This window comes from Vigna unguiculata, chromosome 1 (genome assembly GCF_037176805.1).
Source record: "Vigna unguiculata cultivar grain cowpea cultivar isolate G323 ecotype 2 chromosome 1, ASM3717680v1, whole genome shotgun sequence".
Taxonomy (NCBI): Eukaryota; Viridiplantae; Streptophyta; class Magnoliopsida; order Fabales; family Fabaceae; genus Vigna; species Vigna unguiculata.
Genome location: NC_140792.1, coordinates 49,018,912 through 49,037,849, shown reverse-complemented (window position 1 = coordinate 49,037,849; position 18,938 = coordinate 49,018,912). Strand labels below are relative to the sequence as shown.

Below are 18,938 nucleotides of genomic sequence, written 5' to 3'. Positions count from 1 at the left end.
TTTTTTTCATCGACTTACTATGTAGGTGTACATATTTGATTGGGTTTAATTTTTTTTGTTATAACTGATTCAACTTAGGATCAATTACGTTAAAATTTTGAAAGTTTATTTTTTCTGTCACAATTATTACTTCCGCATCAATCTAATTAGAGTAAAATATGACAATTTTTACAAAAATTAATTTAGGATTTTAAGTTAATTAGTCAAGTTATAATAAGTTTTCTTTTTCTAAATTAATTAAAGTAAGTCATAACAAGTTGGCCTAAACTAATTGAAGTAAATAAATAAATTCATAACAAATTTATCTAAATTAATTCAAAACTTAAAGAGAAAAAACATAACATATTTTACTCATAATACAATCATAAAAACGAATTCAATATCATTCATACTAAATCTATCACTCAGCCTATAAAAAATAAAATGATAATTATTTTAAATCTATAAGAGTAAATCAGTAATTTAGAATATAATATTAAATCAATTACTAAACATCTTTAATATATATTTTTTGTAAAGAAAAAGCATAGTATTAACATTTTGTAAAGGGTTTATGATTCAAATATGTTTATCATCTATATCTATAACAATAAAAGGAGATTCTTTTTTTTCGTCCACATTTCATAATACCCATTTAATCTTTAGTTATTTTCTATAACAATAAAGGGGATCTCTCTTTTTGCGTCTACATTTTTCATAATACCTGTTTTACCTTTAATTATTTTAAAATTTAATTATTTTATAAATAATTTACTTTTAATATTTTTTTTACAAATCTCTTTTTAAATATATTTTGTTTTAAATCATTATTTAAATTTTCTTTTTACATTTTTTTTAATATTGTTTAAATATTGTTTTAACAACTATTTTACATATCATTATTTAAATATTATTTTAATAATAATTTTAAAAATTATATATTTATTATTAATTTTAAATTTTTTAAAAATTAAAATATGCAAATATTCACGCGCAACAGCGAGCAACTGGGTGTTCACTAATTAATTTAAAATGAATATTTTTTCTTATAATTTGTACCAGTAATTTAAAATGAATATTTTTTCAAATGCCTTCTTTATCTATTTGAATTTCCCACTTCCATGATTATTAATTTAACACTGTTGCTCAATAAAAACTAAAACAATTAAAAGAGAAATATGAAAGATACAAAATAAAAAATGGAACGTTTGTTCAAGAAAACAAAATTTTCAGAAAATAGCGTAAAAATTACTCTTGAAAATTTTTGGCAATTTTGGTGATATAAATATTATGTTTTCCTTAAAAGAAAGAAAGACCGTTATATATGATGCTCCGTTCCATCTCCGAAGTTTGAAATAAAAGAGGAAGAGCGTGTTTTTGGCGCCTTGTAAATTAGCTCAGACTCCTTCTCTGCAGTTCTTGAATCCATTCTTTCACTCTCTTCCCATGGCTGCTCCATCCGAATCATCTCTCATTTCGAAGCTTCAGTCCTCCGATTCCTCCGGCATCCACGCCCTAGTCTCCGATTACCTGTCCCCTAGCATATCTCAAAGCGACAAAGAAATCCAAACCCGACCCAACCCTAATTCGCTCCCTCGCCAAGCGCTTTCTCTCCTTCCTCAACTCTTCTCTATCCATCCTCCCCAAACGCCTCCCGGAGCTTTCCAAGTCCAACGACGCCGTTTTGCTACTCGAACTGCTCCGCGTTTACAGGCTCTGCCTCGATTGCTTGGACATCGTCGCTTCTCAGTTGGCTTCCAAGCCATTCTCCGTCGAATTCAGAGACTTCGCTTCATGCACTGTCTCGAGTCCTGCGCACTCTTCGCCGAAGCCGAAGTCGAGGGTTTGGGAGTTCTTGAGAGGCTTCGACAGCCGAAGAGGAAGGGCAAGCTTCTCCCTGAAATAGACAAGGGCGGCGGAGGCAGTAAAGACTTATGTTCGTTGATAGTTGACATTGCCGTGAGCCTCGTGAGGTGTGCATCCGCGGGTTTGGCTAAAGAAGATGGCGATTTCAAGAAGGTGCTTCAGTTGGTGGAGGAAGTAACCCCTTGACTCAAGTACGTTCCACTGTTATTGTTTCCATTGCTGCCAATAATTTTTTTGCTCTGCTTCTTTGTGTGTGTGTGTGTTTTATAGTGTATATTTCTGTTGCTATAGTTTAACCTGTGAATACGTGGACTCTTAGTTTACTCTGACATGAGGAACTCTGGATTAAGCATGTCTTGTGTCTTTAATATCGATATTTGAGTAATACTAGTATGCACGGACCGCCATGATTCATAAGACTCATCATCCATGATCACCACAATTAAGAATATTTTTTCTCAATAATATATATATATATATATATATATATATATATATATATAATCGATTATAATACAATATTATTTAGAATATACAATTTTGATTCCACTTGCATAATGTATTTGTGTATTTTTTGGATTTCACCAACCTGAGTATTTTATATCATATGAATTAATATTCAAATTGTTTAATAATTTGATGATTCAAGATTGCTCTATGGATTAGAACAACGTATGCCCTAAATTATATTGTAGGCATAAATTAATTCATTAAGAATAATAAGGTGACTATGTTGGAAAGATAAGTCATCTAAATTATGAACGGGATTCAGTCATGTATATAAATTATCAACATATGTGCAAAACTACCTGTAATGTTAACACTATGCTACAACGATAAAAAATGAACACCAAAGCTACCTTTAAAGTTAAATTCTGCCGCTTTAATTGTCCAGAAAGTTGTAAGATTCAATTTTGACAGCTAGTTTTTAGTCTAGTTTTTGCACATGCTAGATTTTGGTTCCTTTATAGTTTGCAGCAGTTAATCTCAGGTTTAGTTTTTTTTTTTTACTTCTTTAAAGTTGTAGAAATTAGTTTAAATAGATTTTTTATTTATTGTATACTCAAGTGATGGTTGTAGATTAAGTACTTGTTGATGGTGTGTTTATTTAGTTTAATTTGAATCTTTGTTATCTATTAATTTTTTGAACTATTTCATTTTTGTTACTTTGCTATTTGAAGGCTTGGGTTCTGGATGCAACTCCCAGAAAAGTTCGAGCGGGTGGAGATGGAGAAGATCATCCAGCAGAACTTATGTCCTTTCTAATTATATTGCCCAGGGAGGTAGGTCATTTTTATTTTTTTAAACAACTAAATTAATATTTGTTTTTGAGAAAAACAAATATAGTAGATGTTAATTTGATTCAATGTGTTGCGTTTTGTTTTAATTCCACAACTTTGAGATTTGGATGTTGAGTTTGATCAAAATTCATGTTTTGATAATGATGCATAAAAATCGGAAGTACAAAATTGATGTCAAGTAATAATATCAAATTAACGGGGAACTTGTGTTTAGTTTTGTAATTATCATAATTTAATATGAAATAATAGGAAAAAGAATTGTTGACATTGAGAATTGATTATGAAATTAAGCAAATGAAGAAATCACAAGGATGCAATATAATTGAGATAAGATTTATGTAAGAAATACAAGTTTAAGTTTCGGACCACAACTTCATATTCACTATAAAAAAATGTCCTTGCACACATGAAACACTAAAAAACGTAATTTTCTCCATAAAAGATAATTATTTAGATGCAATAAAGGAATTATGGCAATAAAGCTGGCCACTGTTGTAATTACTGTATGAATTTACTTTTATTATTACATTTTATGCATTTTTTATTTATGGTGCAGATTGGTGGTCTGAATGCAATTTTATACTCTGAACATGATTTGTCCATCTCTGTTCGTGTGCTCCCACCCTCATTGGCATGACGTCTCATGGCTTCTTAGGGCAAAAAATTCCATCAATTACAGCGGCGGTGATTGATTATTGGTCTTATGTTGTTCTTATGTTTATTTGTTTTGAACCAATAATTGTCTAACCTTATATGAGTAATGTTGTTAGCTTAGGTGGTTGGTTATCGATAAGACCCCTAATGAAAGACTAACGCATTTGTCCATTCTCAGTCCCCGTATATTGAGATGATTGACAATTTGCTTAGGTATCATGAGGTGTTGTGTGTTGTGCGTTGTGCGCTGTGTTTTGTGCGTTGTGAACAGAGCCTATCATCTATGTTTTAGGGGTTAGGGTTTTCGATAATGGTGCCTAATACAAAAGTATATTACATCTATGTGTACATACTCAGTCTTTGTACATTGAGATGATTGACAATTTGCTTAGGGTTCATGGGGTGTGGTGGTGTGTGTTTTTCTTTTTTGCGTTGTGTATTGTGTGTTATGTGTTATTAATTGTGTTGTGTGCTGTGTGCTTTGTTGTGTGTTGTGCGTTCTTTATTATTAGTTGTGTGTTGTCTACTTTGTTGTGTTATGTTATATTTTGTGTGTTGTGCACAAAGCCTATGTGTCCATACTCAGTCTTTGTTCATTGAGATGATTGACAATTTGCTAAGGGTTCATGAGTTGTTGTGTTTGTGGTGTTATGGTGTGCGTTTTTCTATTTTACATTGTTTATTGTGTGTTATGTGTTATTAGTTGTGTGCTTTGTGTTGTGTGCTTTGTCGTGTGTTGTGTGTTCTTTGTTATTAGTTTTGTGTTGTTTGCTTTGTTGAGTTGTGTTATGTTTTGTGTGTGTTATGTTTTGTTGCGTTGTGGTGTGTGTTTTTCAGTTTTGAGTTTTGTGTTGTTTGTTATTACTTGTGGGTTGTGTTTTGCGTGTTGCGTGTTATTAGTTGTGTTGTGTGTTGTACATTGTGTGTTGTGTTGTCTATTGGCTGTAGGATGAGACGTGTTGCGTGTGCCGTCTGCTATGTTTTTTTCGTCATGTCGACTTTTGTGTGTTATGCGCAGAGCGTATCATCTATGATTTATGAGTTATGGTTATTTAGGGGTTGGGGGATTTAGAAATTAGGAGGATTTATATGTTAGGAGGATTTATGGTTTAGACATTTAGGAGTTAACGGGATTTAGGGGGTTAGGGCTTTCAATAATGGTGCCTAATACAAAAGTATAGGACATCTATGTGTACATACTCAGTCTTTGTACATTGAGATGATTGACAATTTGTTTAGAATTCACGGGGGTGTGGTGGTGTGTGTTTTTCTTTTTTGCGATGTGTATTGTTTGTTATGTCTTATTAATTGTGTTGTATGCTTTGTCGTGTGTTGTGCGTTCTTTATTATTAGTTGTGTGTTGTCTAGTTTGTTGTGTTAGTGTTATGTTTTGTGTGTTGTGCACAAAGCCTATGAGTCCATACTCAGTCTTTGTACATTAAGATGATTGATAATTTGCTTAGGGTTCATGAGTTGTTGTGTTTGTGGTGCTATGATTTGCGTTTTTCTATTTTACATTGTGTATTGTGTGTTATGTGTTATTAGTTGTGTGCTATGTGTTGTGTGTTGTGTGCTTTGTCGTCTGTTGTGTATTCTTTGTTATTAGTTCTATGTTGTTTGCTTTGTTGAGTTGTGTTATGTTTTGTGTGTCTTATGTTTTGTTTCGTTGTGGTGTGTGTTTTTCAGTTTTAAGTTTTGGGTTATGTGTTGTTTATTATTAGTTGTGTATTGTGTATTGTGTGTTGTGTTTTGCGTGTTGCGTGTTATTAGCTATGTGTTGTTTGTTCTATGTTGTATGTTGTGTTGTCTGTTGGTTGCAGGCTGATGCATGGTGCGTGTGCAGTCTGCTGTGTTTTTTTCGTTGTTTCAACTTTTGTGTGTTATGCGTAGAGCGTATAATCTATGATTTATGAGTTATGATTATTTAGGGGTTGGGGCATTTAGGGATTAGAAAGATTTATAAGTTAGGAGGATTTATGGTTTAGAAATTTAGGAGTTAGGGGTATTTAGGGAGTTACGGCTTTCATTAATGGTGCCTAATACAAAAGTATAGGACATCTATGTGTACATACTCGGTCTTTGTACATTGAGATGATTGACAATTTGCTTAGAGTTCATGGGGTGTGGTGGTGTGTGTTTTTCTTTTTTGCGTTGTGTATTATGTGTTATGTGTTATTAATTGTGTTATGTGTTGTGTGGTTTGTCGTGTTCTTTATTATTAGTTCTTTATTATTAGTTGTGTGTTGTCTACTTTGTTGTGTTATGTTATGTTTTGTGTGTTGTGCACATAGCCTATAATGTATGATATAGGGGTTAGGTGTTAGTGGTTAGTGATTTAGCAGTTACGGGTTAGTAGTTAGGTGTTATAGGTTTTCATTGTCATGTTTGTATTACTTTTGTTGTTTTCGGCATTTACTCGTAATAATTGTGGTTTTAAACCTAGACTTCGTAATTCTGCTATTTATATTGATTTTGGCTTTATTGACGTAAAATGTTAAATATTATAGGTTCTTAAGATACATTATCTTTTAATTATTCGAGTATTATGTACAAGCAGAATTATATCATTTTTGCTTTACTGGAGTAGAAGGTCAAGTTTTATGAGTTCGTAAGGTAAATTATTTTTTTCTTATGTGAGAACTATGTAGTTTTTGTCATGAACTATCATTCTTATTTATTTGTATATTTCTTTGTCTTACAAAAATTGTAATTTGAGATGTAGTTTCGCTTGTTGTTATCAACATCGTGTTGAATTTGAAATTGCGTTTAGTTGCAGATTCGAGATGGGGAGGACTTCAATTCAAGAAACATGAGTTGAATTTTCAATAATAAGATGTTTAATTTAACTTTTGATCCAACTTTTTATGTCCTTTGTTCAATATTATGATTTTTTTTTTTTCTGAACTCTTTCTCTAGGCATTATTCTAGCTAACAAAACATGAACAATGGTTTGTGATTAGCATTTTTCAAGGATGTGGTGTGCGAGGATTTGTAGATCTTCTGAATAGTGGTCGAAGGAAAGGAATTGTAAGATCCAGAATTACATGCTGACTTAGGGTATTATTTTCTTACTATAAATTGTAATTTGAGATGTAGTTTCGTTTGTTGTTCTTATCAAAGTTATGTTGAATTTTGAAATTGCATTCAGTTGGAGAAGGGGAGGATTTGTAGATCCAAGCAATGGAAGTTGGATTTTCAAAAATGAGGTGTTTCATACAACTTCTGATCCAAAATTTTGTGTACTTTGTTAAAGATTATGATTTTTATTTTTGAACTCTTTCTCTAGGCATTATTCTGGTCAAGAAAACATTAGAAGTGGGTTGTGATTAGCATTTTTCAAGGATCTGTAGGAGATCTTCCGAACTGTGGTCGAAGGAAATGAATTGTAAGTTCCAAAATTACATGCTGACCTAAGTTATTATGATCTTACTGCATTTTTCGTTTCTTCATTTTTATAGGTGATTAAACCATGTTGCAATAAATTTGAAGATCTTTGCAAAAAAGTTTTCACACTTCAGGTTAGAATGGTGAAAGTTGAATTCATGGACTCTGAACTTCCTTGGATTCTGCATTTTGTTTCCTAATTCTTGACACAAGAAATTTTGGTCTTTATTGTGAGTTTATTTTATTTTCATTGTGGAATTGTTCCAGTTCATTATTGCTGAAAATTAATTGAACTGATAAGGTCAGTGAAGAATAAGATACTTGCAGAAGTGAGAATCGTAACCTAGTGTTTGGCTCCACCATTGAATGTTAATAATTAATATTTTACTAATTTTTTGGTTGAAGATCATTCTTAAGGTATAATGTTATATTTAATTATGTATTTCTTGTAATATTATCAGTCGTATATGTTGTATTTGTCCTTTATGATAGAGATTTCTTTATCATTTCATTATTTTTTATGTGGTGTAGCTTGGTGGCTTGAATTCAACACTACAAGACAAACGTCGATTTTCTGTACTTGTTTCCTGTGTTTCCACCATCATTATTGCCATGTTTGTATTGCTTGTTATTGCAGGCATTGAGTCGAAGCAGATATGGTTCTCAATCTCTACTTAGTAATTATTATATATCTATCCATTTCTCACCATTGAATGTTAATAATCAATATTTTACTAATCTTTTGGTTGAAGATCATTCTGAAGGTATTATGTTACATTCAATTACCTATTTCTTGTAATATTATCAGTCATATATGTTGTATTTGTCTTTTATGATAGAGATTTCTTTATCATTTCATCATTTTTTATGTGGTGTAGCTTGGTGGCTTGAATTCAACATTACAAGACAATCGTCGACTTTCTGTACTTGTTTCCTGTGTTTCCACCATCATTATTGCCATGTTTGTATTGCTTGTTATTGCAGGCATTGAGTCGAAGCAGATATGGTTCTCAACCTCTACTTAGTAATTATTCTATTTGTATCCATTTCTCACCATTGAATGTTAATAATCAATATTTTACTAATCTTTTGGTTGAAGATCATTCTTAAGGTATTATGTTACATTCAATTACCCATTTTTTGTAATATTATCAGTCGTATATGTTGTATTTGTCCTTTATGATAGAAATTTCTTTATCATTTCATTATTTTTTATGTGGTGTAGCTTGGTGGCTTGAATTCAACACTACAAGGCAAATGTCGACTTTCTGTACTTGTTTCCTATGTTTCCACCATCATTATTGCCATGTTTGTATTGCTTTTGTTATTGCAGGGATTGAGTCGAAGCAGTTATGGTTCTCAACCTCTACTTAGTAATTAGTCTATTTCTATCCATTTTGACTTTACTAAAGTACAAGGTCAAGTATTATAAGCTCCTAAAGTAAATTGTTTTTAAAGTATTCGACTATTATGTAAAATTTATCATGAACCACTAATCTTAACTATATTAATTTTTCTTTGTTTAAGAAAAATTGAAATTTGAGCCATAGTTTCGTTTGTTGTTATTAATGTTTTGTTCAATTTGAAATTATTTTCAGTTGGAGATATGAGAGGGAGAGGGCTTCAATCCAAGAAATGAGTGATGAAACTTCAATAATAAGGTGTTTAATTCATTTTTTGATATAAATTTTTAAGTTCTTAGTTGAAAGATATGATTTTTTTATTGATTGGATTTATTCTCTAAACATTATCCGGTGGTTGATTTTTTGTTCGTATGTGATGTTTGAGGATTTGTGAGATCTTTTGAAATGTGGTCAAAGGAAAGCAATTGTAAGTTTCCTTTAAATATAATTAGTTGTATATGTTATTTATGATGGAACTTTCTTTCTCGTATCGTTGTTTTTTTATTTAAGGTGTAGATTGGTGGCCTTAATGCATATTATACGTTGAACGGGGTATTTCCAACGTTATTTTTTCATGTGCACCCACCCTTATTGGCATTGATGTCTCATGGCTCCCCAGGGCAAACAATTTCTTCAATTGCAGAAATGAATGATTAGCCATCTAATGTTATTTTTATGTCAATTTGTTTCAAGTTAATAATTGTCTGACCTTATACGAGTAATGTTATGCTTAGGTGGTTGGCTTACGATAATGAAGCCTAATATAAAAGTATTGGGCATCTGTCCATGCTCAGTCTTTATATGTTGAGATAACTGACAATTTGTTTAGGGTTCATGGGGTGTGTGCTTGGGGTGTTATGGTTTGTGATTTTGTGTTTTGAGTTGTGTGTCGTGTGTTATTAGTTGTGTGTTGTGTTGAGTGTTATTACTTGTGTGTTGATCATTTGTGTTATTAGTTGTGTTATGTGTTATTAGTTGTGTGCTAGGGTTCATGGGGTGTGTGCTTGGGGTGTTATAGTGTGTGATTTTGTGTTTTGAGTTGTGTGTCGTGTGTTATTAGTTGTGTGTTGTGTTGAGTGTTATTACTCGTGTGTTGATTGTTATGTGTTATTAGTTGTGTGTTGATGTGTTGTGCTGATGTGCTGTTGTGTGCTGATGTGCTGTGTTGTTGCGCTGCTGTGCTGCTCTCTTGTTGTGCTGCTGTGTTCTCTCTTGTTGTGCTGCTTGTTGTTGTGTGTTGTGTGTTGTTGTGTGCTGCTATGCTGTTGTGATGTGTGTTGTTTGTCGGCTATAGACTGACATGTGTACCATTCGTTGTGTCATTTATGACTAGAGAGTTAAGATAATTGAGGGGTTAGGGGCATTCAGTGGTAGTTGTAGTGGTTAGGAATTAGGGGATGTAAGGGTTGGAAGGATTTAGGGGTTAAGTGGTGGGGAGGGGGGTGTTAAGGGGATTTAGGGGTGGGGGTCGTGGGGATTTGGGTGTAGGGAGTGAGGTGGTTAGGTGTTAGGGGGATTTAGGGGTTAGAGGGTGGGGAATGGGGGGGTTAGGGGGATTTAAGGGTTTGGCGGTTGTGGGGGTGGGGGGTTGGGGGTTAGGGTTTTCGATAATGGCGCCTAATACAAAAGTATATGGCATCTATCTGTCCATACTTATTCTTTTTACATTTAGATGATTGACAATTTGCTTATGGTTCATGGGATGTTGTGGTGTGTAATTTTGTGTTTTGAGTTGTGTGTCATGTGTTGTGTATTATTATCTGTGTGTTATTAGTCGTTTGTTGTGTCCTTTGTTCAATTGCAGCAATGAATGATTAATTATCTAATGTTATTCTCATGTCAATTTGTATCAAATTAATAATTGTCTGACCTTATACGAGTAATATTATGCTTAGGTGGTTGACTTTCGATTAAGAAGCCTAATATAAAAGTATTGTGCATCTTTCCATACTCGGTCTTTATATGTTGAGATGACTGACAATTTGCTTAGGGTTCATAGGGTGTCTGCTTGGGGTGTTATGGTGTGTGATTTTGTGTTTTGAGTTGGGTATTGTGTGCTATTAGTTGTGTGTTGTGCTGATGTGTTGTGATGTTGTGTTCTGATGTGTTGTGTTGTGTTGTGTTGTTGTGCTGCTTGTTGTTGTGCGTTGTTGTGTGATATTGTGTTGTTATGCTGTTGTGCTGTGTTTTGTTTGTTGTTTATATGGCAAAAGTATATGGCATCTATATGTCCATACTTATTCTTTTTACATTGAGATTGTTGACAATTTGCTTATGCTTCATGGGATGTTGTGATGTGTATTTTTGTGTTTTTAGTTGTGTCGTGTGTCGTGTATTATTATCTGTGTTATTAGTTGTTTGTTGTGTCCTTTGTAGCAGTGAATGATTAAATATCTAATGTTATTCTCATGTCAATTTGTTTCAAATTAATAATTGTCTGACCTTATACGAGTAATATTATGCTTAGGTGGTTGGCTTTCGATTAAGAAGCCTAATATAAAAGTATTGGGCATCTTTCCATACTCAGTCTTTATATGTTGAGATGACTGACAATTTGCTTAGGGTTCATGGGGTGTGTTGTGTGTTGTGTGTTGTGCATTGTGCGTTGTGTGTTGTGCTTTTGTGTGCTAATGTGTGCAGTTGTGTTGTTGTGTTTTGATGTGCTATTGTGTTGCTCTCTTGTTGTGTGCTATGTGTTGTTTTGTGATATTGTGTTGTTATGCTGTTGTGTTGTGTTTTGTTTGTCGGCTACAGACTGATGCATGTATCATCCATCGTGTCATATATGATTAGAGAGTTATGGTAATTTAGGGGTTAGGGCATTCAGTGGTAGTTGTAGTGGTTAGGAATTAGGGGATGTAGGGGTTAGGGGGATTTAGGGGTGGGGGTTGCGAGAATTTAGGGGTTAGGAGGTGGGGAGAGGGGGATTTAGGGGTGGTGGTTGGGGGGTTTTGGGGGTGGGGATTTACGGGTGGGGGTGGGGGGGATTTAGGGGTTAGAGTGTAGGGGGTTAGGGGTGGGAGGGTTAGGGGGATTTAAGGGTTGAGCAGTTATGAGGGTTTGGGGGAGGGGGTGTTACGGGTAAGGGGGGATTTAAGTGTTAGGATTTTTGATAATGGCGCCTAATACAAAAGTATAGGGCATCTATCTGTCCATACTTATTCTTTTTACATTGAGATGATGGACAATTTGCTTATGGTTCATGGGGTGTTGTGGTGTGTATTTTTGTGTTTTGAGTTATGTGTTGTGTATTATTAGCTATGTGTTATTAATTGTTTGTTGTGTCCTTTGTTTTGTTGTGTGCGTTGTGTCATGTTTTAGGGGTCAGGGTTTTGGATAATGGCATCTAGTACAAGAGTGTAGGGCTTCTATCTGTCCATGTCTTTGTACGTTGAGATTATCGACAATTTGCTCAGGATACACGAAGTGTTGTGCTTAGGGTGTTGTGGTGTGTGTTTTTCAGTTTTGAGTTGTGTGTTGTGTTGTGGTATGTTGCTTTCATATTTTACTTTCTTAATTTGCATCGAATGTTGCTAGGCGTGACCTCCCTTCAAAGTGAATTTTTGAGGTTAATGGTTAATTTTTGGAATACTGACGGTCACAGGTTCAAGAGTAGGTTTTTGTATAGTTAGGTGTGTTGTTCCACTTCGTGCTGTAGTTAGGGTTAAATTAGATTTGACCGATGGTGTGGTTGGTTCTAAAAGCAATTTTTTGATCCTAAAAGTGTTCTCAATTTAGATTTAGATTTAGTTTGTTGTTTTAGTTTTATTAACATGTTTACCGGCACGTCTCCTTTTTATTAACTTTTCACTGACTTTCTACAATTTACTAACTAAACTAATACTTCACTTTTGTTTGATTTGGTTTTAAGTTTGATCATACAGGAGTTATAGGTTGATTCACGTAACTAATAGCAGTGCAGTCCAATTTTTGAAGACGATCCTTGTAGAGTTACATTATGGTTCTCTTTTCCTTTTTATTGAGATTTCCTATTTGCATATATGATGTTGTGATTTCCATTGTATTTTGAGTAGGTAATCATGGTTTTAGGTTCATTTTTTATGTTTTAAACTTGCTAGACAGTTTGCTTAGTATTTCTTTTGCTGTTTAAAGTGCAGTTTTCATTTCTTACTCAAATGTAGTATGTTACTTGCAGATTCGTAGTCAAATTTTATTATTTTGTTGTTGTTTGTGGATATCTAACCTTGGTTTTAACTTTCTTTTGTTTTTACTTGCAGATTCTTATTATTTTTTGTTGATTTATGTATAGCCTAGAGTTGTCCAGCTTTTACTTTCTTCACTGTTCTGTTTTACTCATTGTTTTTTATTTGTGGTGTAGCTTGCTGTCTTAAATTCAACATTACAAGGTGAGTGATTAGTGGTTTTATATTATTTTTATGATTGTTTGTTTTGAACCAATAATTATTTAACCTTATTGGAGTAATGTTGTTTTATATTTGAGTAATCTTATTTATTTGTTTCTTTATTTTTTTACTTAAACCTTTTTTTAACCATATTTTGATTTTTTGTTCCAACTTGAATTACTAACATGTTGATCTTGGGTTTTAAGTCTACTTTTGACTTTCTTCTGTTGGTTTTAAGGTGAGTTTTAGTCTTTATTGATGATTTGAGTTTAGATTTTAGATTTTGAACTCCTTGTGCTGTTTTAAAACTTGTTACAGTATGTTTGAGCCTTATTCTCGCTACCTAAGCTGATTTTACACATGGGTATAATGTTACATTGCCAACTTTCAAAGTTTGGATATTTCAAACTGTTTGATGCAATCATTCATTGTTAAGGTCATGCTCCTCAAGACATCACACAGATTCAGACATCAAGCAAGCAGTATTCATTCAAACATCAGTTTATAAATCAGCACAAATAACCTCACAGTCAGTGTATAACTCATCCTCTCATGTGTTTCAGGCTAGTGTTTATCTCTCAGCAAAGCACATCACGAATTAGCTCGAGCATAGGCTTGAAGAGCCTCTAACACACTACTCATCATCAATACTCAAGATCAATAGGACTTATTTTCAGCTTGTAATGTGGCCAAGGTAAAGGGTAAGATATGGAAAAGGATTCAAGGCTAAGCACTAAAGAGAAGTGAAGGAACAATGGGGAGAAATTTGAAAAAATCAAGTGTAAGGTCATGCTCCTCAAGACATCACACAGATTCAGACATCACTCTCTTACTTTCATTTTTTCCCTTCTCATTCTCTATTTTTTCTTTTTCTCTCTTTTCAGGTACAATCAAACAATTTATTTTTCTCTTTCATTTTTCTTTCATTTTTCTTTCTCAAGCCACTTTCAAACTTTTCAGCACATTACAAATGATCTCTGTAAGGCCCACTTACATTGCTGTCCTTATTTTAAAAGGCTACCCAAAATTAGTTAGGCCTAGGGCTGGCCTAAAGGGAAACCAAACCCTAAGTTCGCCCTAACACACTCATTCTACTCACTTTCAGAAACAACCCCCTCTTCCTTAGAGTTGTAGCCGTCTCTCTCTGTTAGGGTTTGGTACGTCAAGCAAGTTCAAACTCAGTTCATTTTTTCCACCTCCTTAAGTCGTTCCTTGAGCTGCCTTGCCCCACTGTCTAGAGTCGAGGTCCTATTCTAGCCATTTCCAGGTAAGGGAAGCTAGGGATCTTTTGTTTAAATCCGATTCTTGCCCATTTGCCACTGTTTTCATGATTGTATGGTTGTTGTGCTACTGTAAAATGTTGAATGGACGTGTATTGCTGTTTGGGGGTATGATTGTATGGTGGCTGTTGCAGGAAGAACAGTGGCGAGACCTGACGTTCTCGCCCAAGCGACCTAGTTCTCGCCCAGGTCCGAGCTCTCGCTCAAGCAGAGAGCTCTCGTTTTGAGCGAGACACCATCTCGCTCAGGCGAGAGAGGCTCGCCTAAGCGAGGACGCGTGGGGGCTTGAGGCACATTGCTACATGTGTAGCCCAGGCAAGCAATACACGTCCATTCAACATTTTACAGTAGCATAACAACCATACAATCATGAAAACAATGGCAAATGAGCAAGAATCGGATTTAAACAAAAAATCTTAGCTTCCCTTACCTGGAAATGGCTAGAATAGGACCTCGACTCTAGACAGTGGGGCAAGGCAGCTCAAGGAACAACTTAAGGAGTTGGAAAAATTAAAGGAACATTAGGGACATAAGTTACCCAAAGTAACAGTAGCAGGAAAAATGCCAACACGGGATGAGGGAACAACTTATGTGGAAAAAATGAATTGAGTTCGAACTTGCTTGACGTACCAAACCCTAACAGAGAGAGACGGCTACAACTCTAAGGAAGAGGGGGTTGTTTCTGAAAGTGAGTAGAATGAGTGTGTTAGGGCTGACTTAGGGTTTGGTTTCCCTTTAGGCCAGCCCTAGGCCTAATTGATTTTGGGTAGCCTTTTAAAATAATGGCAGCAATGTAAGTGGGCCTTACAGAGATCATTTGTAATGTGCTGAAAAGTTTGAAAGTGGCTTGAGAAAGAAAAAAAAAGAAAAATGAAAGAGAAAAATAAATTGTTTGATTGTACCTGAAAAGAGAGAAAAAGAAAAAATAGAGAATGAGAAGGGAAAAAATGAAAGTAAGAGAGTGATGTCTGAATCTGTGTGATGTCTTGAGGAGCATGACTTTACACTTGATTTTTTCAAATTTCTCCCCATTGTTCCTTCACTTCTCTTTAGTGCTTAGCCTTGAATCCTTTTCCATATCTTACCCTTTACCTTGGCCACATTACAAGCTGAAAATAAGTCCTATTGGTCTTGAGTATTGATGATGAGTAGTGTGTTAGAGGCTCTTCAAGCCTATGCTCGAGCTAATTCGTGATGTGCTTTGCTGAGAGATAAACACTAGCCTGAAACACATGAGAGGATGAGTTATACACTGACTGTGAGGTTTATTGTGCTGATTTATAAACTGATGTTTGAATGAATACTGCTTGCTTGATATGTTTGACCTGTATTCAACATGTTTGGAGTTTTAAAGCTTTGATTGGTTCTTTTTTCTGGTGCATAACAGTAGTGAGATAAGGATTCAATCCAAATCTGTAAATTGTGTTTGTCCAGGAGTGCAGAGGTTCTTTGAAATTTAAGCTGTCATTGTTTTGGTTATTAGTTGGTAATTCTATTTTATCTTGTTGCATAGTGGGGTTGATCGGTTCAAGAGACCGTTTGCACATCTTGAGGAGCATTATGGGAACAGTGAACGAAGCACTCCATTGCAGAGACAACATGTCTTCTTACCTAGGCAAGTCTTGGTTAAACATTTGGTTCAAACATGTCCAAATACTGGATTACCAACTTACACATTAAACAGTATTTGTCTTGTTTTTTTTGTTTTTTGGAGATTTCGTTGGTTTCATATTTGTTATTACTCATGGATTTTAATCTTATGTCCAGTTTATTAGTGTCTTTTCTTAGATGAGATTGGTAGACAAGTCTGTGAACCTTTTCTATGGTACTGTGGGAGTTATATGCAATTTCACTTTATGCAGAGAGAGAGTTTGTGCTCCCAAGGATGAAAGTAAACAACAGAACAATATTGAAAATGTTCCAGGGTCTGATGCGACAGGTGCTCAAAATGGAACCTCCAGATCAAACTATAGTGCGCGTAGCTTGTTAAAAAGTGCTAGTATTAGTGCTTCCAAGTGTGTAGTTGTGAAACAAAATAAAGATCCAGAGGTAGTATCTAACTCTGTCTTTTCAAATGCTTGGCTTTATTAAGTGAGAAATTGTTAAATGATTTAAAAACATGAGATTCCAACCAATCTTCAGTATACTACACACATGTAAACGCATTCTTCACTTTAGCATTGGAACCTCATGGTTTTGGACCTCATAATAGTTTCTTCCTAGTTAGATATTTTGAAATATATGGAATAATTGGTTGCAATTTGTGTCGTGAATAAAATATATTGATGTAATTGTGTATTTGTTTTGCATTAGCAAGAGGCAATCAAGGAGATAAATGATGAGACGATGGATGGAGTGACATGTTGCTGCCCTCCATACTTGATTTTGATTTTGGTGTTGCTTCGTACCTTCTTCCATGCTCTGATTCTTTGAACAACGAGAGAGAGGTGGTGATGGTGGTTTGAAACACTGTTAGTGCTTCTATTGCCTTTATAATTTTATTTATAGGATGATTAGTTAAAGTTTTTGTCCTATATCTTCTATTGCACATTTTGAATGATATAGGCTTTTTTGTTTATTCGATATTACTTTTTAAAATACTTCATATTACTGCTTTATTTATGGGTAGTAGCAGTTTTTTTTTAGTGATGCTTAGTACCGTCCCTGAGCAGTCTGGATTGTTTGAAAAATGTTTATTTTCCACATTCATTCATTTCGTATTTGGAAGTTACTGATAGCAAGATCTGATGTGTTGAATTTGAGAAGGTAGAAAGTTACTGAATTATTACATTGAGCATTTATCTTCAGAACTAATAATATTGATTTCTGCATTTGTTACCATATAGGTTGTGTTTAGATCAGTTTTTCTTTGGGTGTATAAATTACTTTAAAGTTAAAGCTGAAAATAAGAGCTATGTTTATTTCTTTTAGGTTTTAAGAAGGCCAAGCAAAAGCTCCTTAACTCTGCACTCGTTTGACACATAAACCCATGCACAACACTTTGAAGTGTTGCTTCACCTGGGTGCTGTTATAGACCTTTCGGGCAAGGGTGGTCTTCCCCAATCCCCCCATGCCAATGATCGAGACAGCGTTACAACCTTGGATTCTTGGACAAAGCCAACCACGTCATCTTCCTCCACATTTCTTCTTAGCTTCTGCACTGACTGCGCCATTTCCTCCTCTTCCTCTTCTTCTGCTACAGATTGATTATTGGTTTCTTTGAAAGCTTCATATTTGCTTTTGTTGTCGCGTATTTCGTTGAGAGTGGCTTTGATCTTGTCTATTTTTTCTGCTACATCGCGAAGCAATCTTGCTTGGCCAAAGCCACGGAGCATCCTCCCAAGAATGGTTCTCCTCTTGTAAATGGAAACTTTGGCTACGAATGTGTCGATGACATCCTCAGCTAAGTGGGACACATCTCTGATTTGGTTCAACACTGTATGTTCCATTCCCTTCTTGCTCTTTGTGCTACTGAGCAGCTCTTTCATCATTTGAAGTTCGTACTGGAGGGACTGAACCTTGTCCTCCACGCCATACAGCAAGTTAGCTTCGCGTGCCACAAGCTGGGATAAGTGATCCAAAACAAAGGAAACTACACTCTCTGCCATTACAGCGGGCTAAGTGATCTGTTCTTGGATACTGTGTTTGTGGTTGGTGATGGAAGAAGAGTAAGAGGGAGTTACTTACTATGGAAAGTGGTTGCAATCAAGAATTTACAAAGACTTGGGGTCAATACTTAAGGTTTTATTTTTTCCATACACATCAACCATGAACACGGTTTAGTTGAACCTTCCCCTTAAGTGCATGTTCATTTTCAAAGTTAAAATACTTATCACCATACAATATTTAATTAGTGGCACAACTTAAATATATTGCATAACCATCCTTGTTTTAACTTATTAAAACTAACAGGTAATTAAATTGGTGTTTATGAAAAGTGGTTGCAAGAAAGAATTTATAAAGACTTGAGGATTTATTTTTCCATTGACTTTGTGCGAACAAGCATGAACACGGTTCAACTGAACCTTCCCCTTAAGTGCATAATTGCAACCGTGTTCAAAAGAATAATATATATGTAAGATATTGATTGATTTTTCCACATTTTTGTGAGTAGTTAATTTATCTAGTCACATGTTATACATCAATTTGATCCTCCCAACCAATTAAAATTGCAAATGCAACACTCAAACCTCTCCTTTTCCTATATGTAGGGCTGCCGCTTGGATCAAAATGACGAAATATATTTATATCTAACAATTTCTCGTTACTAATATCTCATATGGACAAATAAGATAGAAAAATTATTAATTATATTTAATAAATTGTGACATCGCAATTAAATATAATAACTCTACTAACTAAAATGATGCAAGATTATAATATAAAAATAGAGCACCGACAAACAATATATAAGAATCAACTAGTACAGTCATCTATAATATACGGGAAGAAAAAGTTAAAAACACAACCCAATATCATGAATAGTAATTAAGAAGAAACAATTGTCCAAAAGACATGCTCGCAAAACAGGGAAAAATCAAATAAAGCAATTCTCAAAAGGGTGCTCGAAAAGCTACAACAATAAAATGTAGACTAAATAGCTGCATCTTCACCATTTGTACGATCACCAGCAACTTTCACATCTTCTCACACTAAATATTGGTGATCATTGCAAAAAAGAAAACACTACAGAAAACATAACACAAG

General features: G+C 34.5%; 1 protein-coding gene and 1 pseudogene across 16 annotated transcripts; one reads left to right on the top strand and one right to left on the bottom strand.

The window, feature by feature from the left end:
• Positions 1 to 1,180: 1,180 nt before the first annotated feature.
• Positions 1,181 to 18,083, top strand: LOC114163336 (mitogen-activated protein kinase 9-like). Of its 16 annotated transcripts, none has more exons than XR_014996709.1 (9): positions 1,181 to 2,036; positions 3,027 to 3,128; positions 3,703 to 3,830; positions 12,927 to 12,954; positions 13,158 to 13,189; positions 15,745 to 15,846; positions 16,094 to 16,280; positions 16,549 to 16,702; positions 17,163 to 18,083. XR_014996709.1 is itself a non-coding variant. In XM_085676000.1 (9 exons), exons 4-8 carry the CDS (start codon positions 8,144 to 8,146, stop codon positions 16,662 to 16,664), a joined length of 537 nt encoding a protein of 178 aa, XP_085532126.1. In that variant the 5' UTR covers positions 3,854 to 6,857; positions 6,949 to 7,006; positions 7,087 to 7,185; positions 7,259 to 8,143; the 3' UTR covers positions 16,665 to 16,702; positions 17,163 to 18,083. The 16 variants fall into 16 exon arrangements, 10 of the variants coding, with proteins under 10 accessions (XP_085532123.1, XP_085532136.1, XP_085532126.1 ...); XM_085676000.1 differs by lacking the exons at positions 1,181 to 2,036; positions 3,027 to 3,128; positions 3,703 to 3,830; positions 12,927 to 12,954; positions 13,158 to 13,189 and adding exons at positions 3,854 to 6,857; positions 6,949 to 7,006; positions 7,087 to 7,185; positions 7,259 to 8,208; positions 8,783 to 8,845 and having other exon boundaries at positions 16,545 to 16,702; XR_014996713.1 differs by lacking the exon at positions 13,158 to 13,189 and having other exon boundaries at positions 16,094 to 16,170.
• LOC114163330 (putative disease resistance protein At1g50180) lies at positions 17,144 to 17,839 on the bottom strand (annotated as a pseudogene).
• Positions 18,084 to 18,938: the final 855 nt, after the last annotated feature.

Bases quoted from the DNA above. Each gene is read 5' to 3' on its own strand.
- LOC114163336 (XM_085675984.1), top strand. From the start codon at position 8,346: ATGTTGTATTTGTCCTTTATGATAGAAATTTCTTTATCATTTCATTAT. The intron at 15,847-16,093 runs GCAAGTCTTGGT...CACTTTATGCAG, and splicing joins CAACATGTCTTCTTACCTAG to AGAGAGAGTTTGTGCTCCCA. The intron at 16,281-16,544 runs GTAGTATCTAAC...GTTTTGCATTAG, and splicing joins AACAAAATAAAGATCCAGAG to CAAGAGGCAATCAAGGAGAT.